The sequence below is a fragment of the Strigops habroptila genome, chromosome 21 (assembly GCF_004027225.2).
Source record: "Strigops habroptila isolate Jane chromosome 21, bStrHab1.2.pri, whole genome shotgun sequence".
NCBI lineage: Eukaryota > Metazoa > Chordata > Aves > Psittaciformes > Psittacidae > Strigops > Strigops habroptila.
This window is the reverse complement of record NC_044297.2, coordinates 2236618-2251056: the sequence shown is the minus strand read 5'-3', so window position 1 is coordinate 2251056 and position 14439 is coordinate 2236618. Positions and strand designations below refer to the sequence as shown.

Here is a 14439-nt window from a genome sequence, read left to right as displayed (position 1 = left end):
CTGATTTAGGTGAGTTTGGGCCATTTTTCCTCCAACTACACTGTTTATGGACCAGTCGTGGTGGGCTGTGCCAGCGCCTCAGCACCCTCACAGGGAACAACTTCCTTATCTCCAACCTGAACTTCTCCCATTTCAGTTTAAACCCATCACCCCCTGTCCTATCACTCCATTCCCTCATGAAGGTCCCTCTCCAGCATCCTTGTAGCCCCCTTCAGACGCTGGGAGCTGCTCTGAGGTCTCCACGCAGCTTCTCTTCTCCAGGCTGAACAGCCCCGATTTCATATTACAGCTCCAGATAAAGCCCACGAGTTCCCTCAATGGCCAGGGATGAGGGGAGGTGTTAGTCTCTGGTTTTTAAATGCTGGTGACAAGGCAAAGCCACACTCAGTTAATTCATCTGTAACCAGGAGCAGCCCCAAAAAAGGGGCCAAGACTTCGCTTTGGCCACAGACTGCCAAAGGCAGGGCAAGAACTTAGACAAAGAGGGGTATGGAGGGGACAGCAGCAGCTCCACGGGGACACATCTCAGCTGCAAGCAGGGACACACCAAGAAGAGGAGATGCAGAGAGAAGGCAGAGCCTCTTCCAAAGAAATCCAAGGAATTTACTGTGTCTTCATGGGATAAGCTTTGTGCTGAGAGCTAGAAGGGTAAGGAGAGCGCCTGGGGTTGTAGGTTATAAAGAGCTGCTTTGGTCTTCACATCACCTGGATTCCCAAAGGGAATGTGAAGGGGATGTGTTAAAGGAAGGGCACCACCACACTGCCACGTTGCATCTATGCCCGCGTTTATTTATACTGAACAGCTTTAAAAATACAGAATAAAATAGCTTTATCTACTATTATTCACAACATCTGGTCCAAATATTACATTTTTAAATATTTAGTTGTTTAATGAAGCAATGTTAGAAAAAAAAAAATAGATGAAATAATAATAATAATAAAAAAAACCCTCCATAAAAGAATTACACATCTCAGAACAGAAAATAAATCCAAAAAGGAAAAAAAAAAACCAAACCTCTTCTTGCTGTTTAACAGAAACAAGTGTTTTACAGCCCAAGTCAGTCACGAAAAGTCATGGGAAAAAGAAAAGGAATCTATTTATCCCCACTGCCTAAGAACAGTCAATAGTTTGTTACGCCAAAGGTTGTTAGAAACAGACAAAGTACAATTAATTTGGACTGGCAGCAAGATGATTTCTCTGGAAAGATGTAGTAAATGCCAGATAGTACACAAGGCAATCCTAAATATTATCTCTCCTAGCAATAGGTACGGCTGACAACACACAGTCACAGTCAAATTGGAACGAGACAGGAATATTCTGGATGGCTCTGAACACGGATCCCCAATACTTCAAAGCAGCCCAGCACGAAGCTGTACAGACTCATGGGCAGAAGCGAAACACTGGCAAAGTCGTGGCCTCCTCCAACACTGCAATGACCCGTCGGAGCTGTATGGACGTGTGAGCACAGAGGACCTGTCATCCCACGGCCCAAAGGCCGGGAGCCTGAAGAAATACTAAGAAACATGCACCAAGAGGGATGTTTTCTGCCAAAACGAGTGACCCGCCGCTCCCCACCCCCTTAAAACAACAGGAAAAGAGGAAAAATAAGTCGCTTTTGGTTTCAGAAGGCCACGTGAAAGGAACACCATAGGTTGTGCTGGTCTGTCACACATGCATTTCTACATCGATACACAAATTCAATCAAGCACCGGTTGGTTTAGAGCGGCCCCGAGCATCCAATGGCTCACCCAAGCCATTAGAAGCTGGCTATTTTAAACCACAAGTGCCTGGAGTGCTGTTTATACCACAAATGATGCCCTTTCCAATACTTCTTATGCAGGATGCAATGCTCTGAACATGCTCCTTGTGGTATAGGCAGGACCGAGGATTTGAGTTTGCAAGCGCCAATCTGCGTCGGGAGTACCAAGATCTCAGTAGGGAGATGAACAATAAAAGAAACCCTTTAGTTTTTGGTAGGAACATAAAAATGGGTAAATAAAGTATACACAACTACTATAGATTCGTCAATGAAGAAATTCTACCATCACATGACATTGTCATGACAATCATACCACTCCCTCCCAGGACCACGGCGCTCGTGATCCTGAGTGGAAATGTTATTTTTAATATATGGAAATAAAATACTGCAATATTCATGTACAAACCAAGTTGCCATATTTAAAGTCAGTATTAAAAAGGCAGAAAGCAAATTCTGGGTTTAAGGTTTGAACTTTCGGAGCGAGGTACCTGATGTCAGTTCCTCTGCCAAAGCACTCTAATATGACAACATGAAGTTAATAGCTCTTGGCTATGAAACCTCAATTTCTAGAGGTATAATTTGCAAGTCTTTACTTTAGAAAACGTGTTTTAACATTAGCAAGAATCCTTAATTTAACCTAAACAAAAGAAAAAATACAAGAGAATATCGATTACAAAAGTCCCAAGTTTTGTTTTGCATACATTGATACCATCTTTGATATGACAAAATGAGATTTCTACCATGAATATTTGCCCTTCTGTCTTCAAAAGTTTGGTTGAAACATCTCATTGCCTCTTCACTCACCTCTCGGGTGTCACCTTCCCTGGGTGGTTTCTAGTTCAGCCTGAAAGGCAGTAACACAGCGAGGAAAAATACAGGATAGCATTTACAGTGGGATTTCTACAGCCACCCTCACACAGCAAAGCCTGGATAGAATCCACCAACACAATGCACTGAAATGCTTTTTAGGACTGCAAGTTCATCCTCTACAAACCATCCGGCAGCACCAGGGCCCTGGCCAGGGTGGTCCATAGCAGCCAGCCTGGAAAAGTGGACCTGGAAGGAGGATTTAAGGTCCACGATGGCAAAACCCACGTGGCAATTCAGAGGTATTTCCCTCACAAAGCAAAGCAATGCATCTGCTTCGACTGGCAGCTCTGGGGTGGGTTCAGGTGCACCAGAAAGAGAAAGGGGAGTTTCTCTTTCCACCCTTTGCTCACCAAAGCACAGCCCGGTGCAGCAGCCACATGGTCAAGGTACTGCCAATGACTCCATCCTACCCCTTCACTACACATTACAGGTGCTTCAGCAGATCTTCACAAACCTGAGGCTCCTCTTTAACCATTCATGTTCGTAATAACGTGGAGAGAGTTGTTACACACACAAATTTGGTTACAAAAACGACTGCTTAACTACAACTACTTGTTTTAGTGTTATCAAGGTCAGTGGCTAGAACAGCAAACACGGCGGCTAAATGCTACTGCACTTCCCTCAGCCAAGCAACAGGATTGGCATGGTAGGACCCAAAGACACAAAAAGAACTAAATCCAACAGTTAAACAGAGTAATTGGACTTCATCTATTCGGATGGTCTTTCCTCTGCTGCAAAAAGAGTGCTCTGCTCCAAGGAGGAGGAAGAAAAAGTATCCTTGGATTCGTTGCACTGTAATTTTCACTTCTCACTAGAAAAGGTTGCCCAAAGTGGTGAAAGCTCCATCCCTGGCAGTGTTCAAGGCCAGATTAGATAGGGCTTGGAGCAACCTGCTCTAGTGGAAGATGCCCATAGCAGGGGGTTGGAACTGGATGATCTTAAGGTCCTTTCCAACCCGTTCCATAATTCTATCCATAATAATTCTATGATGGCAATACAGAACACGCACAGCCCAAGGTGAGAGAAGAGAAATGCCATTTCTCATCACCTCGTCTCTTGACTGCATCAGCATTTCACTTATCAAGAGTATTTGGGGGGGGAGAAGCCAGCAAAGCCCCTGGACGTGGTGTCACCGCCGTGCTCTGTGCCCAGCACCATGGCTGGACTTGACATTCCACTATAGCTGAGGTGGCACTGTTTAAACAAAACAAAACCCTTTGCCTCCCTTTCTCAACATCTATAAGATAACCAACTTTGGCATTTTACATCGTTACAACCACCGTACATAGGTGGCTTTTATTTGTATTCCTTTTATATATATATATATTTAGTTTTACCTCCCCCATGTCTCCCACACATCTTTGGTTGCACGTAAAGTTGGGAAATTTGGAAGCTTCGTGCCGCTGATTAGAGATCTCCGCACTCAAACTACCTGCAAGTGGATGTGGAACTCTTAACACCTCTCTACCTGAAGAGGAAAAACTGAATGATGATTAAAATCACTTGGTTTCACAGGCAAAACTAACCTTGTCTACTACACTAGAACTCTTCCGACCAGCTTTCAACATAGTCCAATTGACACCAAGACTGCAAACTACTGAAAGTTCCCTGAAGCAGGAACAAACACATGCTTCTGTTATGGAAAAAGTGGTATAAAAGAGTTTCTGGAAACAGCCATGGCATGCTGAGAACGTTATCAATGGAATCATTCCAACTCTACACTATTCAGTACTGATCCGTTAAGCTCTTTCCTTGCCCTCCCCACCCCAACCCTTCCATGCTTTAATAACAAATTCACCTGGAAGTAGACTCAGAGAAAACAGAGTTCCTGCGCTCCTGTCCAGTAGTCAAACTTGGATAAATATGAGTGAATTACAGGATCTACTGTTAGGGTTTTTCCCAGGAATACAAAATGCAAGCACCGTAGAGCATACTGGCCTTGAAATTACATTACACTACATTTCCCTGATGATCTCCACAGCTTAAAAATGCTTTAGGGGCCACACTGAAAGTCTAAAAACTAACTTGCAATAGTAAGAACATTAAACAGGAATAAAACTTTTAATTATGAATGCATGATGAGCATGAACACCCACATAACATCAGAGCTGAGACTATTCCAGGAAAAAAAATCTGAATGGTGCCCTGACTGGACCCAATACCCGTGAAACCATCCAGTGGGTGAGGACATCAAATGTAGTGTCTCGAGATCACCTCTGCAGCAGTCAGAAGCCCCACAAAGAGAGAAGAAAAGGCAATGCAACATAAGCTGCTCGTAGGCAGCATCATCTCTTGGTATCCAATTGGGAATATTCCAAACCAGGGAATGCCGGCAGCGCTGCAACCGTGTGGCTCACCCTGTATGAAGAGCTGTGTGGATACATATGTTAACTGCTTAAAACTGCTCAACAAATGAGCATTTTTATCCAGGAAATGTCTTGCTGGATACAGGCATTGGGCTGTAAAAACTGTTATCGGGCTCCAGCTGGAAGTCTGATGTTTTCCATCTCCCTAAAACCGAAGCTACGTGTGACCCTTTACAGAAAACCTGCCCTGGGCACTGTCATCAGGGGGTTAAATGCCAGGCAGAAAAAGCAAACTGAGATGAAATACGTGGTTCCTTCTACAGCACTAGGCGAGGAGAAGTCATCGTTTTCATTGGCAAAGTTATCACAGAAACTTTCTGTCTGAACACTGGACATCGACTGAATTATCAGGAATTCAAAAGAACACCCTGATGATTTGCCAGTATCAACCGAGTCTGGTTTCCAGGGGGCTGAAAACATGGAATGTGCAAATGAGTGAGTAGAAAACAACATATATGGGATTTGACAGGACTAGAAGTAAATCTACCCCCCCCCCCTTCTCACTGGATTCAGATTTTCTGGCGTAACTACCATTGCCAGCAATGAACGTGCCAAAAACGCCAGTCAATGACTTACATCAATCACTATAAGTAGGAACATCTGTCAATAGCACCTCCATACTTTGGGAAAACTAAGCCCCACTTCAAATAACCAGGCTTAGGCGAGCAAGGATCTCTAGCTTTTGAGAATCACACAGAGGAGCATCAGCAGATTTGACCCAGAGACACTAAATCTGGTGCCACCACCCACAACAGGAAAGCTTTTTTTTTTTTCTCTTTTAAATCTGTCTCAGCTCTGGTTCCAGAATTTAAATGCAGATATACAAAACATATATTTTAATGCTTCTTAATCAGCAAGAAACCGCAAATACATCTTTTACTACAACTAGATAATAGAATTTCAGCTAAGGCTATACTGTAGCTTCTGAGTCTTCATCTGAACTCCTGCAGTTACTGCTTTTCCTGAAGCCTTTCCACGTGTAACCCATGAAGGTTGGGCTGATGGGCAGGAAGCTGAAACACCTGTATTTCTTAATAAAGTTCATGCCAAAAGGCAAATCGTATGTTTCCATGCCATCCAGTGACTTGCTTCCTTTCCCAACCCCTTTCTTCCATTTCCGTATTCCCCTTTCTTCAGGGCTTCCTAGAAGTCAAAAGGGGAAAAAAACACATATGTGAGTACCTTCATGTAAACACACACATATATAGTAGAGGTTAAGAGAAGAAAGAAGACCCCAAGTGTCAGACACCGTGGTCAGTGAAGCAGTGGAAAGATCTTCCAGACTCCTCAAAGAGGCAGGAAGAGGAGGAAAAATGTTTATTGGAAGTGGCTATTATCTGTTTTATTTTGTAACTGAAAGTTGAGGCAAAGTTTTCCTCTTGAATGGAAGCAGGTTTGGATCTTTAAAGTATTTAAAGTAACAGTCTTCTGAAGATGACTATTCTGGTTTGATTTTTATCAGCTATTTTACATGTTTAGTAAGATGAAGACCTTAACCAAGCGTTCTCAAGGAAACTGAGGCACGTGGGTGATAAGCAGTCTGCTCGAGGTGTTGAACAAGTCAACAACAAAAGCACTACCCTCTTCCTCATCTCCTGCCTCCATGGAATGCTGTGCTACCTCCATTCAGAAAGGCAGATGTTATCTCAGGTAACAAGACTGACCTGGAATGGTGTTATCCAAAATAAACGCAACGCAGCCACCGACAAACATGGCTGTAGTGAGAAGGACGTTTAGGACTTGATCGATGCCTGCTATGCCTACAAGAACAGGGAAAAACATTAAGAATTCCATTTTTTTATCACACATATACATGTCCTACTGATGTACACAAAGGGAAAACTTGCTACTGAGTTCACTGAGGGTTTTGCTCAAGTAGGATCCTTAAAACCACCTGGGAATAGATGCAGATGAACCTTCACCTAATGTAGTCCACCACAGGGACCCCTTCTTTCCCAAAGTGTAACTCCGTGAGCTTTCATTGCTTATGCAAATGTCATGCAATGCCCTTTTAGTTTCTACTGCAGGCAACTGCTTCATTTAAATTAAATGGAAAGCTACAAAATGGAAAAAAGGAGAAACACTCATAATGTAAAATCCTGTGGACTGAAGTAATTCCTTTTATAAACCTTCACCTTTTGAAAGGGCAAGACTTTGGAGAAGAACATTGCATTAATACATCATTACCTAACTCTGCCTGAATGATCTACTTTTCTGAACAACTTGAAATAGGTTAGATATGCTCTTATAGCTGGTTCTGAAGAGATAGCTATAAAAAGTTAGTTAATATTTCCCTTAAAAATCAAACCCCAAACAATTCCAGTATTCCTGTAGAGAGCCCTCCTTTGAGGACATGACCACTATAGAGAAGGTAGTATTAAAATAGCAAACCTTCTCCATAAACTCACCAAAACTATAACTGAATCACAGAATGGTTTGGGTTGGGAAGGACCTTAAGATCATTTGGTTCCAATCCCCTGCCATGACACCTTCCACTAGACCAAGGCCCATCCAACCTGGCCTGGATGGGGCATTCACAACTTCCTTGGGCAAGAATTTGGCCCAAAGTCTGAAGCTGAGTTTATTAAAATTCAGAACACATGTCTGCAGTGATAAAATCCCAAACAAATTCCCAGCCTCCAAGCTCCACCTTGGTATTTCCCCTTATTCTTTTAAGACCATTTACAACTCAGATTCACCCTTTCAGTCTTTCTTCCAGTCCAGCTGGCGATCGCCTCCTTCCATTGCTCTGTAGTCATATCCAGAGAAAGCAGGACAACTTCAGATGTATCCCATGGAAACATTCAATTCAGGTCTCAGCATCTCAATTAATTCTCCTCTGAACACACCTCCCTTCTTATCTGGAGCTTTTACTGACTCCATGTTACTCTGGTTTTTCTCTTATTTACCTTTTAGGTTACTTTGTACTCGTATGTACTTCACACAGGAGTACGAGATAAAAGTATGCTTTGTGTAAATGGGCAGAAACACTTACCTGTGACCAGTGGATTTTGTTTGAGATAGCTTGGAAGGACAAGTCCAAAGAAAATGGAAAATCCAAGTACAAACAGGTTCCGAGAAGAATTTAAGTCGATGAACTGGAGGTTAGACAGACCCACGGCTGTGATCATCCCTAAGTAAAGAGAAAACAAGTCCCAGCTTTTAGATAGTCTTATTCTTCAACAAAAAGATGGCAACATACATCTAAAACAGCACTAAAGGTCTGGCCATGCAGTACACAGAGGAGCAAAAAACATACGTTACCAAAGAGAGTGCAGAAGAGGGCACCAAGCACGGGGTCAGGCAGCGACGCAAAGAGAGCGCTGAACTTGCCAACCATCCCAAGCAGGAGCATGAAGGCTGCCCCATACTGAATGACCCTGCGACTTCCAACCTGCAGCAGAACAAAAGGGAAAGGACACAGGAAAAGAATCCACATTTAGTCCAACTTGATGCCTTGCATTTCATTCTATTCTTCTTTCCTGCATTTCAAACTGCAAGCTTTTTGGTTGTGTTATAACACAGGCTGTAGAGCATTGGCAAAAGTCTTGGAGGGCTCAGCTGAAACATGGCTGCACTCCAGTTATAACATAACTTTGTTTGATTTTGTTTCCCTTAACATCAAGTCTTTAAAACCATCTGTAACTGCTATAGCCACAGTTAGCATGAAATGTGGTGCAGCCCCATAAAGAAAACAAACAGCTCATAACAAGGAGATGGCAAACATCCATTGTAATGCAAATGAAAAGCAAAAGAGAACAAATCCATGTGTTGCTGCCCTTTTACACAAGAATGTAGGAATTAGTTACCTACCACAGAGTTCACTGGATGCAGGCTTTCTAGACAGAGATTATCAACTGATTTTATAACATCCCTCTTTGAGATCAGAAGTGAATTTGCTTCATATGCAAATCATGGCTGTGCTAATGCTCTGAAACCAAACGCCTGCACTTCCCATTTTTATTTTAAGCATCCAAACTTTGGCAGTATTTCTCTGGCACAATGTTGTAGTGGTCATTGATAAACCTGAAGGGTTGATATTTTCATAGTATGCAATTGTATCAGGCTTCCAATACCTAAAGGGGGCTGTGAGGAACCTGGAGAGGGGCTTTGGACAAGGGCCTGTAGGGACAGGACAAGGGGAATGGCTTTAACCTGCCAGAGGGGAGATTGAGATGAGCTCTGAGGCAGAAGCTCTTCCCTGTGAGGGTGCTGAGGCGCTGGCACAGGGTGCCCAGAGAAGCTGTGGCTGCCCCATCCCTGGCAGTGTTCAAGGCCAGGTTGGACACAGGGGCTTGGAGCAACCTGCTCTAGTGGAAGGTGTCCCTGCCCGTGGCAGGGGTTGGAGCTGGAGGAGCTTTAAGGTTCCTTCTAACCCAAACCAGGCTGGGATTCTATGATTCATAAGACGTGCCCCAGGGACAAAACCAAACCAAACCAACCTGTTACGCTGGTAAGGTGGTTTCTAGCAAAGCCCTTTGTAGGTCTCCCATTAAAACATATGAAGAGAAGTAGATACAAATTTGTTAATCATAGAATGGTTTGGATTGGAAAGGACCTTATGGTCATCCATTTCCAACCCCCTGCCACAGGCAGGGAGCCCTTCCACTAGACCAGGTTGCTCCAAGACTCATCCAACCTGGCCTTGAACACCACCAGAGATGGAGCATTCACCATCTATCCCCCATCTTCACTATTTAACTGTCAGGTGAGATATGTTCCGCTACAAACAGAAGCTACACCAGTAAATCAGGGTGTTCACTTGAATAACAACAGAATTTAGCTTGCATCTTTCTCTACTTTATAAAAATATACTCCTTTCCTTAGGACCACCAGTACCTTGCTCTAAAATTATCTTCCTGCATGAAACAGCCAGATTCTTTAAAGCATCCACATGACAGCGACATTTATTTATGCAAATGCTGAACCACTACAAGGCAAACAAATTAAGCTCCTTTTGGAAGCTACTGAAAGCATCCTGGTGAGTTTTTAGCTCAAACTATCTATTTATTCCCAGGCACTCAGGGACACACTTTATGTGATTACTTTGGAGTGCATGATATGGTACCTGGTACCTTATCAGAGTATCCATTTCATCACCAACACTTTGGCATAAGCTGCCTAGGCTTTTGCCCCAACTAATCAGACTTTACTGATTCTCCTCTCATCAAATAAAGGAGCCTAACTCAAAGGCTTTGCACTATTTACATCCAGCTGAAGCCTCCAATTTAAATTCTAAGTGTAATCATATACTAATTTCAAAGGAGGTAAATGCTTTCCCAAATGTTGCACTGGCCTAACAGGATCACCAGGACTCTCTACTCACTAAAGGTTTTCCTCTGCCAAATCAACAGCAGAGTATCTCCATGCCAGACATCTATTTTGATGTAAATCAAAGTTGAAAAGTATGAGGTTTTTAGGAATGAGCATGCAGACAGGAAAACAAGACAAAACACTGGAGCAGAGCCATCCAGCTGTGCCATTCTGGATAAGGCATATTCACTTTCCATCATGTGCTCTGAACAGAGCAGACTGTAGTTAACTCTGTTCTCTGGAACAGCTGCCAGTTTAACATTCATTTTCCATTGTTCCAAAGCAAAATGTACACTGCTTGCTGTGGACTGTGAATAAATAAGTGCTGTTCATTCATATCCACTCCTATGAAGTAACAACAGAGAGGAAGCAGAACAGAACAAACCTTTATTTCAGGATTTTGCTAAGGGAAATTTCTTCTAGGAAATTTCCATCACCAACCGAATGAAGCCTGTAAGGTCAGCAGATGGTGCTATTAGTATTTATATTCCACCCTAAAACTGAACAGAATCAGCCTTTGTGCAAGACAAAAAATGGCTGAAGAGGAATTCATCATCTTTATTGGATTAAGTCAGAGGGATGAGTTATTGTCAGATATTTTTTCTATCTTGTACACAGGAAGATTTACAGCTTCCCAGTGAAATCTGCAACAAAATGTACCTATTTACAACATAAATTACTCTTACTGATCTTGCTGGTAGTTTCTAAACAAGGTTAAGTTAACAGTACCAAGCAAATCTGTCTGCAGTCCAAGGTCTCCCGGTTCAGCAAAGCATTCAAGCACACATCCAGTCCCACATGTGAACAAAGCAACTCCTCAAGATTTCTAAGCAACTCCTGCTTTGATTTTTTGCTAAGTAGCACCTCCAAAAGTATATAATTCCCTAACAATGCTCAGGGCCTTAAAAACCTACCATGATGGAAACAAACACTGAGGGTGCATTTAACTTTGAAGTTACCTTGACTGTAGTGTCAGCAGAGATAGATAAATCATAGAATCTTTCAACTGGTTTGGGTTGAAGGGAGCTTAAAGCTCCTCCAGTTCCAACCCCCTGCCACGGGCAGGGACACCTTCCACTAGAGCAGGTTGCCCCAAGCCCCTGTGTCCAACCTGGCCTTGAACACTGCCAGGGATGGGGCGGCCACAGCTTCTCTGGGCACCCTGTGCCAGCGCCTCAGCACCCTCACAGGGAAGAGCTTCTGCCTCAGAGCTCATCCCAATCTCCCCTCTGGCAGGTTAAAGCCATTCCCCTTGTCCTGGCCCTCCATCCCTTGTCCAAAGCCCCTCTCCAGGTTTCCTGGAGCCCCTTTAGGCACTGGAGCTGCTCTAAGGTCTCCCCTTCAGGAGCCTTCTCTTCTCCAGGCTGCCCCAGCCCAGCTCTCTCAGCCTGGCTCCAGAGCAGAGCTGCTCCAGCCCTCGCAGCAGCTCCATGGCCTCCTCTGGGCTCACTCCAACAGGTTCCAGTTAAACCCAAGGACCTCAAGTTGCATTTTATTGTGTGTTCAAGTGAGACATTAACACCAGCCAGTACTCCAGTGATGCTTTCAGAATCAAGACATCCCAAAGAGTAGCAATTTCTGTACAGTTTACTGTGTTTATGCCTCAACTCAAACCCCCTGGAGCCCTGGAATACCATCTTGGTTTTCAAAGGGATAGCTTATTTAGCATCATCTGCTTTATGCAGGTTTTCTAACTGCCCTTTAAATAAAAAGAAGATTGTTTAAGTCTTTCTCTAGAGTGCATTTCCATTAGAAAAGAGCTGGTACAGACACATCAGGTAAACTGAGAACACTGTGTAAAGTTTCTCTGCACCAAGTCCTAAATAGTATGGTTTCTTGGAAGAGGATCATGCTGTGAAACATGAAAATGGCATGAGCCACCCACTAGAGGAGATAAAAATACTCACATCACTGAGTAACCAAGGTAAAGCACATACCTTTGTGATGCCCAAGACACCAATGTTAGGGCTGGAAGAAGTTGATCCATTCCCCGTCCCAAATACTCCATCCAAGACACAGGAGAGACCCTCAATAAAAATCCCTCTGTAAATCAAAAACAGGGAAACACAAAATAGAGGCAAACTTGTATTAGGGCAGACTCACTTCAGGTGGTGCTTTACATCTGCATGGGGAGCCTGCTAAGCATCTGTCCCACATGAATTATGATAATTCACATTTCAAGCTGCAACACACATGGAAACCCAACTCGAGTCCTGTTTTCTATGCCTTAGATACCCACCTTCTTAAACTGAGTGAATTAAGTCAAACTAAGAGCTGCTCTTTATTTCTAGGACTGCATTTCAGGTGAATGAGACAAGCTCCCCTAATTCCAGATCTGATTTAGAGTTCTGTCCCTGTAGACACTGTACTATTAACATCCACAGACTCCAGCAGGAATAGGAGTAGGAACAGGAGTAGGTTTCCAATGCTACATTTGCTATAGAATTATTAAGCATGATAGTTCTATCTTAAACTTCAGATCTTTGGCTCTTCTGTTTGACCAAATTGTAAAATACCACCTCAGAGCATGTTCCTGTCTTATCCCAAGGAGGAAAACTCCATAAAAGTAGCTTAACACACTGAAAAATACTTCCTTTTTTTTGACATACCTGTTTATTGCATGAATAGGTGGAGGAGGAGCACAAGACAACCTGGCACAGGCATAGTAATCTCCTATTGATTCAATAATGCTAGCAACAACGGCGCTGAGCATTCCTATTACTCCAGCAGCTGAAATCGTTGGCAGTCCCCACTGAACTGTGAAGGAAAGAAAACTGAAATCTCTTGTGCCACAGAAAACAATTCAGATATCAAAACATGCAGCAAGTTCATAGGATCATAGAATTATATGCGTTGGAAAAGACCTTTAAGATCATAGAATCAGAGAATGGTTTGGGTTGGAAAGGACCTTAAAGCTCATCCAGTTCCAACTCCCTGTCATGGTCAGGGATGCCTCACACTAGACCATGTCGCCCAAGGCTCTGTCCAACCTGGCCTTGAACACTGCCAGGGATGGGGCATTCACCACTGCTCTGGGCACCCTGTGCCAGCGCCTCAGCACCCTCACAGGGAAGAGCTTCTGCCTTATCTCCAACCTGAACTTCCCCTGTTTCAGTTTGAACCCATCACCCCTTGTCCTATCACTACAGTCCCTGATGAAGGTCCCTCTCCAGCATCCTTGTAGCCCCCTTCAGACACTGGAAGCTGTTCTGAGGTCTCCATACAGCTTCTCTTCTCCAGGCTGAACAGCCCCAATGTTCTCAGCCTGTCTCCATATGGGATCATTGAGTCCAACCATTCCCCAGCAGTGCCAAGGCCACCACTGACCCATGGCACTGAGGCCTCGGCTACACGGGGTGTGAACACTTGCAGGGACGGTGACTCCAGCCCTGCCCTGGGCAGCCTGTTCCAATGCCTGAGCACCCTCTGGGGAAGGAATTGTTCCTCAGCTCCATCTAAACCTGCCCTGGGGCAGCTTGAGGCCGTTTCCTCTTGCCCCATCCCTTGTTCCTTGGGAGCAGAGACCAGCCCCCTCCTGGCTCCATCCTCCTGCCAGGCAGTTGCAGAGAGCGATAAGGTCCCCCCTGAGCCTTCTCTTCTCCAGACTAAACCCCCCCAGGTCCCTCAGCCGTTCCCCATCACACTTGTGCTCCAGGCCCTGCACCAGCTCCGGGGCCCTTCTCTGGCCCCGCTCCAGCACCTCAATGTCTCTCTTGCAGTGAGGGGCCCAGAGCTGAACACGGGATTCGAGGTGCTGCCTCGAATGCCCAGCACAGGGGGACAATCAGTGCCCTGCTCCTGCTGGCCATCATTCCATTATTCATCTTTAATGGAATCAACAAACTCCCTTCAAAATAACACAGTCTGGCAAGTTCAAATAGACGAAAAAAGCAAAGGAGAAACCATCCAAGCAACTGCTTTGATCATGCTTGGAAAAAACCCAAAAAACCCCAAACCGCACCAAAACAATTCCTTGTTCAGAAGGAAGGAATTTGAACTACTGCTTGTGAGAAAACAGTTCTGATCAGTGAGGCGAATGCCACTTCATTATTACTGCTCTAAAAACCTCAGTCTTTGGTTACAAGTTTAGTCTCCCAAAGAGAATGGCCAACAACCAACTATGATCACTG

General features: G+C 44.1%; 1 protein-coding gene across 5 annotated transcripts in view; it reads right to left on the bottom strand.

The window, feature by feature from the left end:
• Positions 1-1078: 1078 nt before the first annotated feature.
• SLC23A2 (solute carrier family 23 member 2) overlaps positions 1079-14439 on the bottom strand; it is a 59770-nt gene continuing 46409 nt past the window's right edge. For all 5 annotated transcript variants that reach the window (XM_030509925.1, XM_030509924.1, XM_030509927.1 and 2 more), the window contains exons 11-16: positions 12919-13066; positions 12247-12352; positions 8261-8390; positions 7992-8129; positions 6661-6756; positions 1079-6139 (exon numbers count right to left, since the gene is read on the bottom strand). In XM_030509925.1, the coding sequence (XP_030365785.1) occupies positions 5907-6139; positions 6661-6756; positions 7992-8129; positions 8261-8390; positions 12247-12352; positions 12919-13066 (851 nt within the window). In that variant the 3' untranslated portion in view covers positions 1079-5906. The remainder of the gene's footprint in view (positions 6140-6660; positions 6757-7991; positions 8130-8260; positions 8391-12246; positions 12353-12918; positions 13067-14439) is intronic.